This window comes from Bacillus rossius, chromosome 1 (assembly GCF_032445375.1).
Source record: "Bacillus rossius redtenbacheri isolate Brsri chromosome 1, Brsri_v3, whole genome shotgun sequence".
NCBI lineage: Eukaryota > Metazoa > Arthropoda > Insecta > Phasmatodea > Bacillidae > Bacillus > Bacillus rossius.
This window is the reverse complement of record NC_086330.1, coordinates 119647427-119671509: the sequence shown is the minus strand read 5'-3', so window position 1 is coordinate 119671509 and position 24083 is coordinate 119647427. Positions and strand designations below refer to the sequence as shown.

General features: G+C 33.9%; 1 protein-coding gene across 4 annotated transcripts in view; it reads right to left on the bottom strand.

Annotated features, from left to right (window-relative positions):
- LOC134543535 (formin-binding protein 1-like) overlaps window positions 1-24083 on the bottom strand; it is a 244063-nt gene extending 219980 nt beyond the window's left edge. For all 4 annotated transcript variants that reach the window (XM_063388376.1, XM_063388377.1, XM_063388378.1 and 1 more), the window contains exon 1: window positions 23832-24083. In XM_063388376.1, the coding sequence (XP_063244446.1) occupies window positions 23832-23855 (24 nt within the window). In that variant the 5' untranslated portion in view covers window positions 23856-24083. The remainder of the gene's footprint in view (window positions 1-23831) is intronic.

Genomic DNA, 24083 nt, shown 5'->3' with positions numbered 1-24083 from the left:
TCTTGGTGAAAGTATGAGTTATCTGGGTGATGCAAGATGCGCTGTTACTACACCTGGAACTCAAACCATACAGGAAGTGATGCATTTTGAAAATGATAATGGAACTAACAGTCCAAACAACTTATGGAAGCAAGTTTTTTAACACAAATATTATTGAAGTTATACTTCTTTAGGCGCGTTATGAAAAAATGATGAGTGAAATTTTAAGATTCGCGCGCGCATCACTGCAACACAAAATTAACAGGTTGAAGCTGCCCGCTAAATCGCTCATTAATTCTCGAAAAAAAGCTACCAACAAAATAGAAATAGAACCTCTAATCGCGCATGTTGGCACGCTCGTCACCTCTGATCACTGTTTTCGTATTTATAATATTTATCCACATGTTTCTAGTTTCTACATTCACAACACGTGTTTTAGTTTCATACAAGTGCGAATTATATATGTGCTAATAAATTATATTCAGTAGTGATTTATATTGAATAATTTGATTAATACTATTTTTTATTCGTAAATATTAGTAACAAAATTGTGCTTATATACTTTTTCAAGTGCTCCAATATAATTGAGGTTAACTATCCGTATGTATTATATATTAATATAAAATTAAATATAATTTAATATAATTAATACTAAATATTATTTTATTAATGTTAAATATTTATTATTGGTTATTTAATATTTACAAAATAAAGAAATAAATTTAATAAAACATTTAATAAAAAATTGTGACAAAAATTAAAATCGAACATCTAATTAAAATATTTATAAAAATAAATGAACAAATTTAATGAAAACTTTTTGATAAAAATTAAAAGTGAATATTAAATTAAGAAAATAATAAATATTTAAAAAATGAAAAATTTAAATTAAATTTTTTAATTTATTATTAAATTTATTTATTTTCTTTTAAAATATTAAATATTCAATAATAAATATTTAAAATTAAGAATATTATAATATTTAGTACAAATTATGTCATATATTTATTATTCTCTACATTTTATTTATTTAATTTTTCAAATTTAAACTGAACTTTATTGGCTGTTCACTACCTTTTTCCAGCCCTTTTATTATTTTATTGTAATTAATTATGTGCATGCAATTAAAAACTATTTTTTAATGATGCCAAAGAAGTATAACTTCTCATGCGCGTACATAAGTACACACACCCATTTTTTTTTTTTCTCGAAACGCAGCTAGTAAAATAGACCAGACTTCGACTTTACTCGCGGTAACAGCTAGCGGCGGTTTTTTTTTTGAAACCACCAACGTAAAACCAAGCGAGATTGGTTAGCGAGTGAATTCCAGCTTATCAGAAGATTTCAGAATCGACTTCATCTAAATATTGGCGGTCTCTTTAAACAGAAAAAAAATTAAGAGCAGGGAATTACGTTTTTGAATGCCTTCTTGACCAAAAGAGGACGTTAAGTGATAATTCACAAATTTCAAATAGTTTGAATTTTTCTTTGGTTAGTAAGCAAGATGCGCGGAGAAACATACAAAACAGCTCTCCACACTCATTTAGATTTTGGTCAGTTGACAGGAATTTGTGGAACACTCACAGTTCATTTAATATTTTTCCCCCGTTGTGATGATTCTTTGCTCTGGCTCATGGCTGTCGTATGCTTCATGTTGTGCCAGGAACTGCATTCATAGCTTAGCTTACATTTTACATGCTTTCTGCAACAGCAGCATCCATATTCCCCACGGGCAAAAATGCTTGGCCTTCCCGTATTGGTTCTGCCGGAATATAACGTGAGGTATAGACATCTTTAAATATATTGTTTCGCCTCAAATTTTCTCAACAGATATTTACTAAATACCTCAATCTAATAACTGTAAAAAAAAAAAAGCTTGTGTGACCTACGTTTGGTAAATATATTGTGAGAACATGTGTGGTTAGCTTGTGAGAACATTGGTGACCCAACAACCCAAAAGAGATATCATAATAAATTTACAGGAAATTCCCTTACTTAAAAGTGACAAGAAAATGAAAGGATAAACGTCACTTCCCGAGCCTTCGGCACCCTAGCGTCAGAACGACAGAGCAAGGAAATGAAATTGTGTAATCGGAACTGACAACTTCCGCCGCCTTACCGACAACCAATGCAAGTCATCGCACGAGTTCCTTGCTCCAAAAATCTTGCAACTCTTTGTTCAAGATTTGGTACCACGTTTTTAAAAAATGCTTAATATTGTGACGGAATAAACCAAACACAAACCTATGTAGCATCAGACTAGCTGATCATGAATCAATGATTATTTTGTTAATTTTATAATGCTCCTTGCAGCACCTGTCAAAAAAGTAACACCCTATCTTGAACAGAGTATTCAGGAGCAGCCTCGGAGAATCCAAAAGACCCAGAACTACAGCGAACAGCGCTAATCAATGGTATTTGTAATGCTTGCAATATGTAATCTTAAAACCATTATCACACAATTAAACAGTAAGAACCACATACACACAAACGGCCCTTAGATCCTTGCAGTGTCAAGTAAATAAAATCTCAGCACAAACTTTCAGCTTTATCAAATAGTGAAATACCGTGACTACTCCCCTATCTTAAAGTTGGGTCCAGGTAAAACCTGCATCGACACATGGAAAATCCTGGGCTCATGCATGCGGGGTTAAATTATTGCGAACATTAAGCAGGCAGGTTGAATACAGGCCAAGAAGGATGGTTCTGAAGAAGAGTTGGTCGGAGCAGATAGTTCCAACCTGTTAGGGTCCAGAGCTTGGACCTTGCGGTCCGGTCCGCATTGGTATTAGTGCGCGTCTGTACTGGTACCCCTAAGCCCTTGGCGGAGAGCGACTTCATTCGTCGCCCTGCGACTGCCAGTCAGCACGTGAAAGGAAGACGGTGTTAAGTGTATATTACTAATACTTATTGTACGTTAAATTGCGTTAATTAATCGAGACATTGCGCATCGGGTCTCACTGAAAACGTCACATGTCGGCAGAGAAATTATAAAATCTGTAATTGCAAAACCCTAGCTCCAGCATCTACGCGCCTGACTGCGAGTAGCTGTTTTGGGCAAGATGGAGCCAGGTGGCAGGCGGAGAGCCGACCTTGGCCGTGGCCGCTCAGGGCCCAGGTGGCCCGGGGCCGGACCGCGGACCTTGGACCAGGCTGACGACCGAAGAGTCGCGTCACGCCGGGTTTACAAACTACGCAAGGAACGCAACCAAAACAAGTAAATAACGATCGTTTATAAACCACCACGTCACTAACCTTACAACGTGAAATTGTAGAACAGAACAAAACAAAACAAAATTCCGGGCTTCTTTTCATGAAAACATATGCAACTGTCAATAATTCTATTTAAAAGTGTTATTTTAATTTTATTTTAGTTTACGAAAGTTTAACAAGTGAAAACGCCATATATAATAAATACATGGTGGTCTTCTATGCACAAGATGTATGCGTCTTTAAAGGTATTCCGAACTCTCCATTTCAAATTTAGAAGGCAAAAACGCAAAGTAGAATGGTGGAAGATGATAGTGTTAGATTTAACGAGTATTGGAATACGTCGTTATTGAACTTTTTGAGTCTCGCGCTATTGCGTTTCCTACATAGTTTATAAACCCGGCCGACCAACATTCACACCAGTCCGGATACCGGGTGCTTCCATAATGTTGATGTTGACTGGTCCTTGTATCTGAACACGCAAACGAATACGAGTTTTTAGCCTCACGGGGTTTACTTAACTGCCAACTATTATCTCATTTTGTTTTCGATGGTTTAAAAATTATATCAGCCTATGCGAAATGATGTTACTATATTTTAATACCTACTGAATACTGAATACACCTGCTTTTTTTTGGACTAATTTCAAGTCTTAGAAATATAAACTTGGCAAAACTGAGTTTTTTTGTTTAGCGCGGATATTTATTTTGCAATCGTGCATTTTTTACCATACTAAATTAGCTAAAATCACTACCTCCAACGGTAAATCAAAAATATGGCCCGTTGGCCCTATGTTGGCCATCCCTTCTCGACGTCATGTCTAAGAGATAAAATATAGCAAAAGTCATTAATTCTCGTAGGTTGTGGCACTTATGTACCAAATGAATTAGTTTGATTAAAATGCTTTTTATCTACCTCAATGTCTAACTTGTAATTTAGTAAAATGTGAGGTCACGTCGAAGATATCAATTCAGCGTAATGATTTCATCTTAGCAGTTAATTACTACGAACAACTTCAACTAACAAGAGCAAAGTTACGGTTCGTTTGGCGCCATGCTTGCAGGACCAGAACATTGGCATTTGGAAACAGTTTTAACCAACTGTGTTTTATGGAAGAGGCTGTGTAACAATGTGAATTCTAATTCATATTAATTAACCATCATCAGGTGTGATTGAGCACCATTTCTACAATGTTTTGTGGATTGCAATGTGGCAATGGTGAGGTAGAAAGTGACCAACTATCAGGGGCGACTCCAGGAAGACGTTTCGAGGGAGGCTATCGCAACAACAAAAAATGCATTTCAGAGATTGGGCTTGGAATATGTACAAATGTATGCTCTCAAATATTAAACTTTAATAGTTTCATACAAGTTTTGATGAAAGAAAAGTTTAACACATGATTTTAAGAAAACATTAATATACCTACCCTAAAAAATAAAACAAAATAATACATTTCAGAGTCGTTAGTGGTTATTACCCTCCCCCCCCCCTTTTTTTTTTTAACCCCTTTACCAATTGACACATCGTGCTACCTGGCAATTCCTAAATCCATGGATAAGTTTTGGAGCGTTCAAGTATTACGTAACGCAATTTTTTGATATTTTTGACCACCCCTCCCCCCATGTAACGCGCCGTAACGTTTTTCTGTACCCCCCCTCCCCCCTAGTAAATCGTTACGTAACCCCAAGTGACCATTTTTACCTAAAAGTCACAATTATGTGGCGTAACGTACCGGAATAAGTCACTAAAATACCTTTGTTATTGTTTTAATCGCGTTAATGTTATTTATTAACATTTGAAATATCTTGTTTTTAAAAGCAAGAGCTTTCTATTGTTTTTTTTTGTCCTAATAAATTTTTACTACTCAATCATACATTTAGCAATCATACATTTAATTAAGTCGTTTTCCTGACTTGGCTCTGTCCTTACACACTTTTTGCTTTATCCGCCATTGTTCTCATGCATTCTCCTATTTTAGCGTTTTACTAATAAAGCTATTAAAATTAAATAACAAATTTTATTTCTAATAATTAGTTTTACCTTTGGCAATGCAATTACAAACATTAAACTAACTGCAATAAAATATATTTGTCAAAATATAATCGTATTTAAGAATACGATCGAACGAAAACGAAAAACATTTAAAATAAAATTAGCCATAATTAAAATAAGTAGATTGTAAAAAAAAAACAATTCAATTGGAGTTTTACTGCTCCTCTGTCCATGGGTTTGCCAGCCACTCAGATTCTTTCATTACTGGCATCCGGAGAGCAGACGAAGAGGGTTCAACTTCGTCTTCGTCGAGCCAATCGGCATCCTCAGACGATGTTTCACAGCGACGCACAATGCAGAGAAGCTCATTTGCCCTTCTTGCAGCAAGTCGCTGTGGCCGTACTCGACTTTCACGAAGGTCTTGGGCAGTCTTGCCATGCATGTAACGATTGTGCATGTGCACTCTCTTGTGGGATGTAAAAAAAAAAACCCACAGGTTGAACATACTCGGTTCTTTAGGTCGGATTGTACTGATGGGCAAAAGAAATCGTAAGGCATCTGCTTAAACCCTTCTAGAGGAGGCGACAGATCAACAGACAACCTCACAAGAAGTGGCGAAAACTTGCATGATCCGCTATCTGACTAGGTACCACGAACTTGTTTGCGGTTTGAAGGATTGGGCAGGGTGGCGGCAGGAAAGTTTCTGGAAAGACAGATTTTAATGCACTCAAGCGGGAACAGCAGAATTCATCCGCGCATATAATAACTTGCAAGAAATATTGCGATTCACGGACGTGAGCGCTATACCACGCCATACTAGGGTCTGCTGGATCCTGCAAGCTATCTTCAGGGTTTCTATATTCCGCCGAAACATCGTAGTTGTCAATTTTCATACAGTCGGTCGAGTGCTTGGAGCACATAAACAAAAAGGGTTGCCATCTTAGGAGAAAAAAATACGAACAATTCAATCGGGAATCCTTTATAAAAAATAAACGTAAAGGGTTGCCAGCTTGGGAGATTTTAATTAACAGGCATTCCATAGTAACGGGTGTTACGTCTGGACAACAAAAAAAGTCAATATTAAATAAACTAAAAATGTTAAGAAATCATTTAACATACCTGTTGATAGCACTTTGCTAAATGAATATAAGTATTGCTGTAGAAGCAGTTTATTAGCATATCAAATGCAAAATAAAGTATGGAAAAAATGGTAACGGGTGTTACAGCAAATGGACATCTTACTTTAGTTCAGAGTGATTAATCTCAAAACTCTGTGAACTGAAATTTAAAAAAAATTGGAAAAAAATTATGAATCCAAGCCAAGCTTATAGGCTTCACACTGATGTCAAGAAGTTGTTTGTAGACAAACTATTAACCATACCATTAGTAAAATAGTAAAGTAACGGGTGTTACAAGGTTAGTAACGGGTGTTACACATCCTAAGTACCCATGGATATTGTCCAAATTATAGGTCCAAGATAACAAAATAATGAAATAAAAGTAAGGTGTAACTTGTCTATTTGCTAAAAAATATGTTTAATTTCAAAATAAGCATATATATTTACTTTTAGTTCCCACAGCTTAAAATAAATATATTTATATACATCTACTCATTTTTTTAAACATAACTTATCTAATAATTTCCAAATTTCAACATCATTGTTTCATTGTGTATGTATACTGTTTGGTTGGTTGGGTTATTTACTAATTAAGTACTTAAATTAAATGAACACAAATAATATCCTCCTAATGACAATTTTCATTAGCCTAATTCACAAGATTTCTGAAATATCACGGACGACATGCTCAAGTTTCCATTAAAAATTACACTATAGCAAAACGGAATTATAAACTGACTTATTACTACAAGTAAATGTCTACCTAAACTCTTTCAAACACATCTACTTTTTTTTTAAAATTTGTACAGAATTGTGAAAATACCCTTTGGCTGTACGTTTGGGTTTGGTAATTTACTAATTACTTGATTGAAATGTACATATGTAATGTTTCCATCATCAGCAATAAAGACAGTTTTGTCTGGTCCACAAGATTTCAAAAACATCACTGACAAACACTTTTCATCATCTACGCTTCCTTGAGAAATTTCAGCATATCTATATACAGTTCCTTCTGAATTATTGTGACCTCGCAAGCTTGGAACATTTATTAGAAAAAACATACCAGACTGTATATCTCCTGGGCTAGCAATAGGAAAAGTTTCTATAAACTGGCAACTTTCAGGATTGTCCTCACTGTCTGAATCTGAGTACACATCATTGTAATGAAGACGACACCCAATCTCTGTCAACACAGATACAGATGGTTCAAAATCAGATTCATCAATTTCAGCTCTAATCGTAACTTTTGACATCAAACTTGATGAGGTCTTCCCAACTAGAATGTTATTAAAATCGTACACCCTGAAGTGATGACTTGCTTGTATTTGTGGAATTGGAAAAACACTTTTCCAGTAGTTATTTAGTACAGTTTCATTCTGTAACACCTCTGTCTTGTCAACATAAAAACTTTCTATTCCAGTAACTTTCCTGTTTATGTGATCATGGAATGAAATCTCTAGCAGTTTCAATGTGAATTCTTCTGTCTCCTTTTACTGTCATCCACACATGTCGTTTGACTGTAGATATTATATTAAAGTGTTCCCAGCAAAATAAACTAAGAGGTATATAGGACTGCAGACAAGACATGAAAAAGAAGTTTCATGTTACTACCTAGTTTTAATTTAAACACACAACTTTGGCATACACAGCCAGGAGAGTGTTACACTTTCTTTTACACATATTACTTAAAATAATCCAAGGTAAGCTACTTTACTATAATTACATTTATAATTTAAATAGCTTGTGAAAGTTTGAGGCAGTTATTGTGGGACAGTTTGGCAGATAAAATTCCAACTAACCATTTAAAACAAGAATTAGTTTCATAATACATTTACAAAATTCTTTTTGGTTAAGTTTTTGTTTTCCAGTACAATAATATGGTACCTGAACAATTTCTGTACACAAAATCAACATGTTAATAGCGCTTGTAACACCCGTTACCAATGCTACGTAACACCCGTTACCATATTTTTACTCCTTAAATTTCAATATTAATATTTTCTTTGGTAATCAAAATGCTACTGAGAGACATAACCTCACATTTGTTAGACATTCATTTTATAAGTGTTATGGTTTAGTTATTATGTAAACTTTTATATGTTTTTGGTAACGGGTGTTACACAGATGATATCAAAATAAACTTGAGCTATATTGAAGCAATTTTAATTATCTTACTATTATTGAGAATGCTGCAGTAAAGTATAAACTTTCAACAAGGTCACTGCACTAAAATCAAAGGCATCAGCTGATTATCAATATTAAAAACAATATTGCCAACTTAATGATCAATTTTACTCTTGATTCCCCACACAGATAGACAAAGTTAAACTGTAGAAAACAAAAGAAATAATTAATGAATCATAATAATTTTTTGGACAATGGACTGTGAGACTTTTTTCTACAGTATTACGTGAATAAACATTGTTTATAATTTTTTTAAATTTTTTGCACTTAGGCTCATTTTGGTATGGAATGGCCCCTAACTAGTTTTTTTATTAACCTTTCAGACCAATCGTCTTTCGTACCACAACATTACTGTTGTGATGAGAGAAAATCTCACACATAGAAAACAGTGTATTTTGAATATCAATACCTATATAATTTCTAATATGGCGATTGGAGTCTACGTTGACAACCGAAGTATAACGAAGCCATCCGAATAGCGGTATTTTTTGTTTTAACTACTTTACTGGAGTGACGAGAAAAACTATCACAGCTGTTGATAAATATATATATATATTGCTTTACGTTTGGAGTTAAAAAAAAAACAATATTCACTAATCCTGTAAAGCAAGCAGAAGCAATTTTGTGAAGGTAAAAAAATTTTTTAAGCTATCATGCCATTTGAAATTTTGAGAAAAAAAAAAGTTTTAAAAAATGCGTGAAAGAATCTGTCTCTACGCGACCGTTCTGAAGGGTAAAAAAAAAAAAAAAAAAAGTGACGTAACGCGTAGGTCAAACACCCCTGTAACGCATCGTAACGTTTTACAAGACCCCCCCTCCCCCCCAAATTCGTTACGTAATACTTGAACGCTCCCTTTATGAACGGCACAATCCCCAATAAAACCCAAAAATTATTCATTTGTTCTTCAAGAATTGGTAACCATGAAATTTAAAAGAAATATCAATTTAATTAAACATGGTTCAAAGGTCATTTTACACAAATCTCGAATCAACATGGACCATCACTGCTTGAAACACAACATTGCCTAAAACCAAACTACACCAAATGTGCTTGAGAGAAACAGATCTACTGTTCCATCACACCTTGGATGTGTAGGATTCAGAGTTTTAAATGGGGTGTTTTTTTTGTTTTTTTCATTTGTTCATTGTGAAATTATATATAATTTCCATGTTCTTCCGTCTTAAAAAAAAAATTGGCATGAATTTTATCATAACAGAGAGACTGAAGTACTGCAAAGACTGGAGGCGACAAATTGCCACATCGATGGGTAAGACTAAGAATAGACACCAATTTCAATTTTCAACTTATTCCTAAACTATGACCAAAGGTAGTATGTGTTCTGAAACCTCTCATTAACACTGAAGAATCTGAAATTCAAGTTAGCAAATAAAAAAGTGATCAAATTTGCTGCAGCAGATCTGGAGTTAAAGGTAAGCATACACACTGTATGTGTGACATTGAATTACATAAGATAAAAATTGTTGATACATTGGTAAATTCATTATTTTGGCAAAACTATGTATGACTTCATCTTTAATCAATTGGGTCCTAAAAATTGAAAATGTTAAAATTCTGCTATTTGACCCAGTAGGTTTCAATAAGTCATGGTTACAAGTCTACAGCATTTGAAGTTTGTCTTTTCTTATTATTAAATATTTTATTTATAAAATTATAATCATGTAGATATGGTAAATATACAGGGCTTAGAAAAAATAATCATAAAAACCTGGAAATTTTTACTAATCATACAGTAATATTTAACAAGGAGGCTACACAACATGACTGTGAATTGGCCAAGCACGATGCTTCCAACAAAAAAAAAATGTTTTACTATTTATAAAAAAAAATTAATGATTAAATATTAATATTCTTTTGGTAAATAAATGTTTTGGTATATAAATAACAAACAAAAGCATGCAAAAAAACAATAAAACAGCTGTGTAAAGTAAAAATGGACACTATTGACTAGATGCCCTAATTAAGTTGAATTTTTATCAGAGTGCCACTGAGTTATACTTGTTGCTATGTCTATTTACTCACCACTTTTTGAATTTATGTAAATTTTTTTGTTGATACGGTGGGTACTGATCCACATGATTTGTCATGAGAAATTCAAACAGCCTCTCTAAATAAGACAATTTACTTAAATTGTTTTCTTCAAAATTTTGGACCTTTACAAAATTCCTACAAAATGTTTCTGTCCCTAAACAATTGATGCAATATTTCACACATTTTCCCACCATTGTTTTCATCAAAACATGATCAAATAAATTTAAATTATTTAAATTGGTTAATTAATTTACAAGATATGAAATTTTACAGTTTTTAGAAAAGTAGAATATTTGGTTCATTTTATCATGTTGAAAAAATATTATGTACACACAATAAAGTTTATGGTACCTTAGTATACTATTTTTTATTACTTTTGATATGTACTTCAACGAAAAATTAAAACAAAGAATAAAATTAATTTTTAAAGAGGAATCAGCCTTTAGAGTTATATATATATATATATATATATATATATATATATATATATATATATCTGTGTGTGTGTATATATATATATGTATACACACACACAAACATATTGAACAAGCAAAATGGGTTTTGATGCACTTTCTTAAGCCTGAAAGATGCTAACGAACACCGAAAACCTTAACTCATTGTCTTCATTTTTACAGAAAATATACATGTACTTTTAAATTTTAGCAATTTTAAAGCTAATTTTTCTTAAAATGTCAATTTCGAAATTATTTTAAAAAAAACTGAATGCAAATTCTTTTCAACCTTTGTTTTCATTTATCTATAAATACACATCAAGAGGTAATTAAAAACATACTATACAATTTATTGTGTATATATATTTTTCCACATAATATAATGCACCAAAATACTACATTTATAAAAACTGTAGTCTTTCTTAACTTGTAAACTAATGTATAGATTTCAATAATTTAAATTTATACAAAGATGTTTTGATGAGAACAATAGAAAACTGTATTAATAAAAATTGTACCAAATGTTTAGGGACAGAAACATTTTGTATCAAATTTATAACGGTCCCAAACTTTTGTCTGTACATGAATACAGCTCATAGCTTTCACCCCATGGCTTTGCCCGGAGTTAATAACTTTACTGAGTACTTCTCAATCTATATCTATATATGTAAAGAAGAGTTTCTGTTTGCTTCTTATACAAATCTACAGTTTTATTCTGAGCTTGATGAATTTTTTCTCATTTGATGTTTAAAATTACTTTCTAATCTGATTTTTAAAAAAATACTACTTTCAACTTTCTTTCTACATGGGATATCGAAAAACTAACCATATTGCCCTGATATTTCTTGATAAAATTTAGCACACAACACTCACAATAAAAGGAATATTGCTGTCAACATCTGATTTAAAAAAAAAAAACTACTCACATCTATGGTGACCTATTTTAATTTTTTTTAAATATTTTAATGTAATTTAAAGTTGATGTTTGTTGTGTTAAATTTTTACAAAGTGTGTTCATTTTATGCTTGGAGTATTTCAATTTCACTTTTGGTATTAGGTAATCAGATTTGTGTGTGGATTTAATATCCGAGGTTAGGAAATAAATACATTATATTTCTGAGGCTAGGTTTGGATTCATTGAGGTAATTAAACAAAATGAAAGGTTAGTCAGGGTATATCAGATACTGTACCGTAAATTCCTTTAATTAATTAAATTTTTACAAAAAAAAGTTTTGTTCTGACTGGATTCCTGATGAATTGTTAATGTGAAGAGCCTTGGAGTCGAGGGTGATTATTTAGCAGAGCACCATACACAAAAAATTAAATTAAATTTTGAAAATTAATTTTTATTTTACTTCCTGGCAAATTTTTTAATAGTTCTGTAAAACAGCATTGTGATATTTTAATTAAATTATTGCTAATATAGTTTTAATGGTTGTTTGTTTAGGTTAGCTACATTTAAAAACTGGTCACAAAATGAAAACGTCTTGTTTCAAATATTAAACATGGCAAAATTAATCTATTAACATTCTAACAGAAAAAAATTTAGTCTCTGGTAATGAAATAATAATTATATCATCACAGCTTTACAGAATGATAAGGAAAAATATCAGGGGTAAAAAAATTGCATTTTCTGGATTTTATTTGGATTTATCTCACAGATAATTAAGAAAACTCGTGTGGGTTGAGGATTAAAACTTGATGCAAATACTAATGCTGAATTAATATAAATTTTCTGTATTTTTAATATTTCAGCAATTTTCATTTCAATATTTTCTTATTTAAATGGTTTTACCACACCATTTCCCTGGCCATCCCCTTCCTGACTACTTGAGTAATTCAGAATACTGTTGCAATATATAGGTACAGCGTTTGGGTTATACATTTGAATATATATACTGTATAGAAGTCGCGAGTGGGTAGGATTTACTCTACGTTTTTCAGAAGCGTATGATGAGCAGCTTGGGAACTTCACCGCTGCAGTGCGCTGCCGTAACGCCCTGTATCGTCTTAGTTGTTATTTATACGTTAGAGCACAGCACTGTCGCCCGCTGTCATTCCCCGCACCCCCCACCTATCATTCACTGCAGCTCAAGGTCGTTCAACAGGAGGGGGAAGGGGTGTTTGAAGAGTTCGACACTTGTCCGCTAAGGACCACCACAAGTCGATACCCTAGAGATGGTGGTGATTGCGGCGGTGAATTAACCAACTACCTCAAAACCGTATTAGAAATTTTAACCTGGGCTGGCGACTTCTATACAGTATATATATTCAAAGGTTATACTAAGGAAAAAAATTATTGAAAAAACAAAGTTTGGAACTGAGGTAATACAATTTTTTTTTGTAAAATAGGAGTATTATATTTTAATTTCACAATTTTAAGGACTCGCTAACAATTTTATGATTTTAGTAGAAACACAGGTTGTTTATTTTTGGTTGTATGAATTAACATTTCTGTTTTTAAGGTGTCTGATCACTTTGAAAGTGTCCATTAAAGTTGAATTCACATGACGTATGGCTAAGCAATATTTGTTTCTGAATAAATAAGTAATATGCTGTGGTGCGTCCTATATTGATTTTACAAATTACTTGAGATAGAATAGCTAATGTCTTCAAATGTAACATATTTGCAGGTGGAAGACATTCAACTGGCTTCTGCCTTATCACTTGCTGTAGATGAGTCTTGCGACATAAAAGACACGGCACAAGTTGCCCTTTTTGTCAGGTATATGTCTTCCCAAGGTCCAAAAGAAGAACTTCTAGGATTGCTACCACTCTCGGGACAAACTAGAGGGGAAGATATAGTGAATGCCATGCAAAAAATGCCTCGAAGATAATAAGATTGATTTTAAAAAAATTGTTTCAATAGCAACTGATGGAGCCAGAAGTATGACAGAAAAAAATAAAGGGCCAACAATTCTTCAGAGCCAAATAAACCATGAAATTCTTACGTTTTACTGCATAATACACCAAGAAGCGCTTTGTGCCCAAACATTTTCAGCCGAAATAGTTGAGGTCACGAATATGGTAAACAAGATTGTTAACAGCATCTTGTCAAAAGCACTCTACCATTGTCAGTTTAAAGAATTCTTAAACGAAATGGAGACTCAGTATTCCGACCTCCTTCTTCACAATAAAGTGTGCTGGCTTTCCAAAGGTAAGGTGTGAAACATTTTGCTTTGTGCTTGAATAAACTAAATACATTCCTCAATGAAAAAGGCTTTAATCACCCTGAATTAGAGAACGGCAAATGGTTGCAAAAATTTTACTTTATGGTGGATATCACAATGAAATTAAATGAGCTGAATCTAAAACTGCAAGACAAGGGAAACCCAGCCTATATTTTGGTAGAAGAATTGGTTTGTTTCGAAGAAAAATTAATTATTTTTGCAGAAGATATTCAGAGCGGTAAATTACTTCATTTTCAATTTCTAAAGCAATATTGCGATAAAACCAGTGCAACTGTTGACACAAATTACTTCAACACAGTTATAAAAAAAAATTAAAGATGAATTTGCTGACAGATTTCAGCAATTCAAAACCAACAAAACCACTCTAGCATTCATAGTAAATCTTCTCAACACAAATAGTAACGAAATCCACATTGAGCCATTTGGAGTTATTTAGAAAGTAAAGCTTTGTGGAGTGGAAAATTTGCAAGTTGGAAGAGTTGGAGGTCCAGAAATGTATGTATGTAATGCAACAAAAGTGTATAGCTTTAAAAGAAATGCCGCGAGTTGAGGCTCTTATATTCAACGCATGGAATAGTCTTCCAGATAGCTACAATGAGGTGAAGAAGTTGGCATTTGGAGTGCTGACTATCTTCGGATCGACATATTTGTGCGAATAAGCGTTTTCTTGCATGAATATAATTAAAAGTAAAGTAAGAAGCTACTAACAAATGGAAATTTCGAGTCGTGTTTGAAACTTAAAACAACAAGTTATGAGCCAAATTTATCCAAACTTTCTAAAACCATCCAAAGTCAATGCTCCCATTGAATTGGTTTGCTAAAATGTATGTTATTGTGTTTTTTTTTATTTTTAAGTACAAGTTGCATTATTTAGTAAAGTTTAAATTATCAACTTGAATAACCATGAAAAGCCATCGCTCCCATTGAATTTGTTTGCTCAATTGTTTGTTATTGAAGTACAAGTTAGTGTTCTATGTACCTAAATGTTTAATTGTTTTAATTATTTACTTAAATAATAAGTGATTATCTAATAATACCATATATATTATCTAATTTGTTGTGAAAAAAACACTACTTATACCTATATGAATAAATAGATTAGTTTTTTTATAAAAAAAAATTATTTATGCAAGTACTATTTATTGTTGGCTAGAAATTTTTTTGTGGCTCTTTAAAATCTTCGATATTTTGTAAATTGTCATTTTTGACTCTTCCGACTCAAAAGGTTGCCGACCCCTGGTTTGGTTGGATCAGCAAAATTTAAAATCATTAAAATATATGAATTCTCACTCAATAAGAGTTTTTTATTCCTACTGGATTTTGAAAAACATATAGTTAAGATGTCCTTTCAAGCCAGGGAAAATTGTGTGGGTGACATAATTAAAAATGAAAGAATATTTATGGAAAAGTTGTAAATATTAAGACATGTTTACAAGATGTTATCTATCACTATAATCATAATTTGATTATATTATTTTATTTAATGAAAATCTGCAATCTTTATGTGCCTATGTGTTGTGACACCATGAAAGCAACCCAACATAATAGTGTAACATTCAGGTAATTGCAGGCTCGTTATTAAATTGTCTTAAATTTTATTTATTTTTCTCTTCAAATATTATTTTCTGTCATTAGCCTACAGTGCAAAACACTTTTTTATCATTTATTTTTTTCATTTGTATAACTTCCAAAAAGTAATAGTTCCTTATAACTATTTCTCTTAGCATTGCTTTTCCTAAGTTGAATTGCCATTTAAATGTAGAATTTTATAATAATTAAGCTTTCTAGTTCAAGCATCACATGATGAAGACAACTTCTACGCGTGGGCCCATCCCAAGTCCTTTTGGATCCCGTGCAGGAAACAATAAATATGTGTCCACCACAATATTAGTTGTTCAGATACAACCATTGTGCAGTCAGGACTTCTGCCTTTTCTTAGTGAAGAACTAGGGAGTAACTACGATAAGCTGTGTGAACTTTCGCATCGGTCAATACATCTTCATACGGTTTTGAAGACCCGGAAATTAACCCTGCCCAGTCATGTTGTCTAGCTGCAATCATGACAACGTTGTTGAGATAGTTGCCAATAATACTAATATTTTCTGCTTCCCGGAGAATCAGCAGCAGACTTTGTCCAAACAGTTCAAAAGATTCGTCCATTTATAATTTATTTCCTCTAGCCTTGCCATCCTGCCAGTTGTAGACACATCCTAGTGATCATGTTTGTATATTCTCGACACTTTAAAGAACCCTGAGCTACCAAGAGTGTTGAAAGGAACCTGTCATCTTATCATCTATACTGATTTAAAAATTTTGAGTTATTTCACTACAGTTATCAGCCACCATTAATACTTCCATATCTGCTATTACTAATTACAAAATAATTAAATACATCTGGGTTACACAAAGAGCCATTTCATTAAAATACTAATAGGTTAATAGTATTAATTTTCTTGATTTTGACACGATTGCTACATTAAATCCAATAACTTGTAATAGTAAGTTATATTGCCCTATGATCAATATTATGATTAATTTGTGCAAGAACCCAATCTTTCATTTTGCTAGTACATTATTTTATTTTGTACTGTATTTAATGTGTGATATTGAATGGTATAATGGCTTTATTTGCAAACGTTTAATACATAAACGAGAAATATTAGCAGTAAAGAAGTAGTGTCAAAAAATCAAGAAAAGTAAGTGGTTTTTCATGTTTGTGTTTCACAGTACTGTATATGTGCATTTTGTTTGCTGTGTTATGTATATACTGTATATACTGCTTATTTTTCTAAGGTAAGTAGGTTTGCAATCATTGGATGTGATAAACATAAAGCGAAATGTTTAGTAAAGGAGACAGCTAATAAAAAAAAGTATATGTTTACAATACAATACAGTACGGATAATAATGAAATCATCAACAAGGCGGTGCAAGAGCGGGAATAGGGTTTATGGACGGGGAAGAATGATATGCATGTTTTATATCAAATATGTTCTAAACTAGTATAAAATATGTTCTAAACTATAATAGGTAGGACTGTAGTATATAATAAAATAAGTCTGAAAAGTAGTTTCATACCGAAATACATTTTGTGCAAACATGAAGGATAACGTTCAAAATATGATAACGGTCTTACTCTTGGTCAGAATTAAAGTTGGGGAAATGTATGACGTAATGAAAATTGGCCAATGATAACAAACTTTATTGCAGAACAAAGAACTATAGTGTACATAATATTGGCAACAGCGTAATCTGAAGTAGCACCAATATTTGGTAGTGCCGTGGAAAAAAAAAAGTCAGGGTGAGTTTTGGAGGGATCATAGAACTTCGAGTGAATTAATAAGTAGAATAAATTATGTTTATAAAGTAAAAAAAAAATAAGTACACAATAAGTCATACGTATGTACAAAGACATTTATTGGATATGTATGGAAAAAAAACACGAAAGAAGAGGAAGGTCATGTTGTTTATATTATCATAACAGTGCCGTTTAAAGAAATAATGTTTGATTGCAGTAAACAGAAAAACTACAGTTCGTGTTTCGCAATTTAGAAAATATAAAATAGAGAAATGACAATTTTTTTTTTGGCATAAATGATTATTGCCATAAGGCTAAGAAAGGTAGGTGGTCTTTAAAGCACATTAAATGTTTGTGATCTGCACTGGAGTTGTGTATTATATGCATTTGTTATGATGTGTCAGGCAAGAGTTATATTGTTTGCAATGTTCGGTTAAAAAGTTTATTCGGTTAAGTGATTTATAAAATGTAGTAGGTAATGTAAAAAAAGGATAATTTTTCTACAGGTTAGTTTTGCAATCAACAGGGTGTCTACCAGATCTAATAAATGAAATTCCCTGATTTTTCCAGGTTTTCCAGGTCTAAAACTGAATTTTTCCAGGTTTTCTTTAACACAATTACGACATTCCACGAAACTGAAAAAACTGCAGAACAATACATTGATGGGTTTCAAAGTATTTCAACTTACTTAAATTAGTAAAAATATTACCTTCTTCTAAACGTGGCCAAAGTGACTCGATGGCAAATAAAACATTCTGCTACAAATATTTCACAACTTACTTTTGCAAAAAACATTAGTAAAAGGAAGCTCCCGTCAATTTCGCAGTGACTCAACTTTTGTGTCTATAGCACTTGCTTCAGAACAAGCCAAATCCAACACTCGAGCCTTCTTAAACTGCAATGCCTTGATCTCCTCTTCAACTCTTCTTTTTTCTGCCTTCTTCTTGCCTGTAGCTTCCTTTTCTTTTTGTTTTGTTTGCAGGGCTTCCTCACGCCTACAACTAGCATTTCTTACATACTGTAACATGGAATTGATGATATCAACATGCTCTACACCTCCAGAACGTTGAACAAAGTCGTACACTTGTCTTTGTGCAATCAGTGTTTCTTCCTGCAAGTTTTCAGTCAGCAGATTAGAATTCACTGAAAATCCTCTTTCCAATGATGCATTTCCATCATCATCCTCACAAACTTTAGAAGGCCTGTTTTGGCAAATACTGTATGTGCCTTAAGAATGAGCATCCACAAGTGATCAAGGCGCCCATCTTCTCGAGAAAAAGACGAGAACAGTGCTTCAGAATCTTGCGAGGAACATACCAACTGATATGATCACTCAATGTTATCAGCTTCTTGTCCTGATAGCCACCTGTTTCGAAGACAACATTCTAAACTGTACTTCACACGCTGTTTCTTCACACCCGAATTTAAAGCCATAGACGGACATAAGCAGGAAATTCCTTTGGTAAGTTTGTACTTCAGGGGACTTTTGTCTTGAAGTTTTTTTACCATAACCTTTGGACAAGTCCTAACATCATTTTTCAGTAAGAGGACAGACTTTTCTGGTACTTTCTCTTTCTTGATGGCATGGTGTACTGCATAACCCAACTTTATTTTGTTAGCAGTCAATAGATTTTCCTGGTTATCTACATCCAATTGAGATACATTGCGTTTTTCCCTAAAGCTCTTCAGTACCTCTGGTTTCACAAACTTTCCTGCCAAAGCTAATAAAATGTCTACCAGTGAATCATACAGAAAAGGTGCCATGGATGCTTCACTTTGGAACATTGTAAGAAACAATTCCAGCTCTGATGCCAAAGAGTGGAAGAATGTAAATTTTACTTCTAGAAGATTATCTTCAAGAGCACTTTTCACTACATTGAAAGACATGAAATAGAAACTTCACTAACAAATTTCTTTGGAACATTGTAAGAAACCATTCCAGCTCTGATGCCAAAGAGTGGAAAAATGTAAATTTTACTTCTAGAAGATTATCTTCAAGAGCACTTTCCACTACCTACATTGAAAGACAGATGAAATAGAAAATTCACTAACAAATTTCTTTAGGTGGTGTGCCGTTAATTAGTAAATTCGACACGATATATTTTAAATTTTTATTATGATTTTAAATTTTTGTGTGGAAATTTTATTTGCTCTACTATAGTGTAATTTTAATTTGTTAGTCGGGTGTACTCCTCTGAGTTAAACTTTGTCTCAGTGCTCTGAAGCCCCTTTCCCATCGGCGTATCGGATATTTTGCTGGCCTAATCCCTGACTAGCAGACAGCTTACCATTTCCCCGCCTTCAGTCACGCCTCAAGCCTGTAATATCATTTCTCTTCGTGACCCTAACTGCATAGACAAGCCTGTAGCTTGCAGGAGACCAGTTCTCAGAGACGAGCTGAGATTGGCCTTTTTCATCACGTATTAGTGTTATGTTCGCTCCTCTGCAGCCACGACGGGACGTAGTTTCCCAGCAGCGTTGCATTTTATCCTCCCCCCCCCCCCTTCTCAGTTCCAAGTAAGAACAATGACCGGTCGTAACCCCCTGGACAACAGTGACCGTCCCCAAGGTCTCTTCGCAAAAACGTGTGCGCTAAAACTGAGCACAAGCGCTACCTAGCGACCAAGTCGCGAACTTCTCCGCTAGCCTACCCTCTAGGGCGCCAGAGAGCAGCACCTGCTTTCCCTTGAGTTATATGGACGCCGAGGGGCGAGTCGATTGTTTTCAACTCAGACCCCTCCGACAGATTTCTCTACTGTCGCCCAGTGATGCCAACTTCAAAACTACTGCCAGAGTTTTTTTTTCCGCCCGCATTCGGGCAAGTTCGGAATCTTTCGGCGGCCCAGACCCCCCCTCCACCTGTAAGAGCCGGCGGCCACTTTTAATTACGAGACGCGGTTTGCCGCGACACAGACCAACTCGCGTCGCGTCTGCAGACAGATCCCCAGCGAGTATCGGCGAATCGGCAGACTCTGCAAGACTTCATCCGACCGCTAACGACTATGTAGTCGCTTTGTATAAGGGATGCTATCCCTCAAGTCAATCCTAGTAGATTAGTCTGTCTGCATAGTTTAATTAATTGCCTTCGAAATTTTTCTCTTTTAAATGTTATCATGAAGAAATCATCCGCGTCCTGCCGCGCAATTCGCGAGCTCCAGACCCTGGCTGACTCCACGACTGCAGCGTGCTGGGCAACTCCCCTGTTTTGACAGGGTCGATGACGGGGAGAGACTGATTGCTCCCATCTCGTGGCCACCCCCCCCCCCTCCTGTTCCGTGGGTCACATTAGAAGAAACGTTTCTACTACCCGACGTGATCGTTTGAAGACCCCGGGTGGTAATGTAAATTCAACATTTCCCCCTTACCTAGCTACGAACTATCTTAAGCGGATGACCAACCCACCAGCGACCAGTGTTTTCCTCAAGAACATGTAGAACGAATAGAACTAATTATCAATGTAATAATCGGATCCATCCAATTTTGGGTGTGAAACTCATAATGCAAATGTTTATATTTCAAACTAAGAATGTAAATTGTTTTAAATAATCGCGGGCCGGCCCCTTTTCGTTTTTCTTTTGTTTTTTTTTAATCTTTGAAACTTGTTAAAACCTTTTGTATGTAAAGTAATGGAAACAAGATAATTCATCAGGGTAAATAAAACAGGGAAACTATAGATCAAGTTAATCGTGTAGTTTTTATTTATTGATTTTAACGTTCCACCAACTTCCTCCTTGCTTGTTACAGGAAGCTCCTAAATTTTGTTTGTTCCCCACCTCGTGCCGCCTCTGGTAAATCAATTTATTTAACTTATTTTTCTTATCCAGCAAGTTTCCAAGGCTCCTTTTAATTAATTTAAAATAATTCAATTTTGAGGCACGAGGGGTGTTACAGTGGGGTAACGTTTTCATGGCACGCTCAGCAACTACAGTATTTTCTAACCATCTGATTGCACAACATTTCTTGGGATAAAGCTCTGATCTAGTTATTCTAATGTAATCTGCCCTCCTTGCAGGTACATGCTTAAACAAAAAGTAACTGTGCCTCAAAAAACTAACAACGTCCCATTGTAGCAGAAATTCCAGTTTTGAAAGCACCATGGACCGTATGAAGCCCACAGCTACCAATTTCTAGCAACGATGGCGAATCTTCACCAAAAGTGTCTGTGATATGTATTTTCAAAGCTAACAAAAATGCCCAGTTTACTTTGGGGGCATCCATAATTACTTAAAATTAAATGCACCTGTCAGTGTAATCCGAACGCGAGAAGCACATGCCGCAGCACGTACGTCAGCAAGATAACAGACCAGCTTGAACCAGTTTGTATCACGTGATTTAACGCCACTTCCGAATCCAATGGTAAATAAAAATGGGAGGGGATACACTTGATGCTACATCAAAGCAAGCTGATCAATAAACAAAAAAGTATTGCCAACTACAACCTGCCAAACTAAAATTCCCTGATTTTTGAAAAAATTCCCTGATTTTTCCCTGATTACAATATTCCCTGATTTTTCCAGGTTTTCCAGGTTTTCCAGGGTCAGTAGACACCCTGAATCAAAGTGAAAATACATATAAATACAAAGGAAAGTTTTAGAAGGGTAGGTCAGCTAATATGTGTGTGTGTGTGTGTATATATATATATGCACACACACACACACATTTATACACACATACATACATTTACATTGTGATATGGAAGGGATATTGATGAAGTCAGCAACAAGTTTGTGCTGAAGTGATTACAACCTCTAAGTTCTTACGGCATAAGTGTAGGAATGGGAGTTTTGGATTGGTAAGAATCACATGCTTGTTTTGCAAAAGATATTGTTGATGAGACAAGTAAATTAGTGTACGGAAATATACGGTAACGTGATCTATAATTAAATTATAACACGTATTGCAAAATATAATAAAAAGGGCAGGATTATTGTGTATAATACGATACCATAGGAAATGTATACTTGGTATATTGTGTTCTTTACTTGAATAGGTATGTAGGTCTGAAGAATAGAACATGAGACTGTGAAAAAATATTAATTTGGTACTGTGTCCCATACTAGAATAGGTAGGGCTGTAGTATAGAATACGATACCCAAAAGTTAGTTTGATATAGAATCTTGGTTTGTGCAAAACAAAAATGTGAATGTTCCCTGGCCAAACTCCCCATATTCCCGCGCTTGTCCAATAAGAATGTAGGGGTAGTAATGTCAACGCCATCATGTTGGTATCGGGAACAAGACTACTTTCCCGTATTGCGTGGCATCAATATTATGGTACGAGATTTAGACTCTACTGATAATTCTACATATAAGAGACTCCTGGAAAAAAAATAATTAAAATGAAAGGTTGATAGGTTAGGTCAGCTACATCTACACATAATACATATTTACATTTATTTTAAATACATATTATCAATGTAGACAACTTAACCAACTTTTCCCTTTATTATAATTTGCATCTATTACCAGAAGCCTCTAATCAGCAGAATTAACTGTTAAGTTTAAGTTACATAGCACAAAAAAAATTAATTTTCCAGAAAACTAAGATATTCTGGGAAGGCTAGATGTCTACAGGTCTAAATGAACATAGATAAACGGTTGGTTAGAATATAACAGTTACAATTCGAATTCTGTGAAATTGTAAAATGTTTCACTTCTCGCATAATTGAGTTTTATATTCCCAATACATTATAGAAAATCAGTCGTGAGAATATTCACAAGAAAATTAAATTTTGATGAAAATTAAGTACAAAAGGCAAATTTATTTATTTAAAAAAAAATAATTATATTTCCACTTATCGTTTTCCCTGCCCAATTTTAAAGTCAATCAGAATTTAAAATGTATAGAAAAACGCTGTTTTGATGGATATTCATGCCAAGATCAGTAGCATTCGAAAATATTTTAATTTTATTCAGTAAGCCTAAAGCCACTATTGTGAATAAATATTTTAATTATTTCTAGTTGTGTTCTATTACAATAGAATCGGAGCCATACGAGTCAAATTATATTTTTTAAGTTCTTTTTTTTTAACTAGAGACGTATTAAAAGTACGAATTTAACAACAAACTTAATGAACGTACGATTTTAACAACAAACTTTAATCATCTCAGAATCAATTTTCCTAATTTTATTTTAGAATAAGCGAATAAAATATATTTTTCGGAAGGCCTAAGGTAAACATTTAACATCACTAACATTTACAAAATATTATCATGCTTATTTCATAACCCCTCATATTAGCCCTGATTCCAATAACAATCCACAGAAACACGCAAATATTTGACTATCCATTACTAAAAAAAAAACACATATAATAAAAAATAAATTCTCCCTCACAACACAGAAAATCATTAACTTACCCAAAGTTCGGTTCCCCAACTCATTTTAAAAACTCGTCGTCTTCACAAAGACTATTTCACCTTCTGCTCTACATAAAACTTATAGCAAACAATAAACACCAAAAGAGTAAATAAAACCACACGTCACTCCCACATTTCTTGAATCACAACACTGTACAATAATTCTAACGTAAAACTTCAAAACCATTAACGGAAAAAACCAAAGACACCTATCTCAAACACCCTATCAGAACTGCACCTCACTGCTTCTGA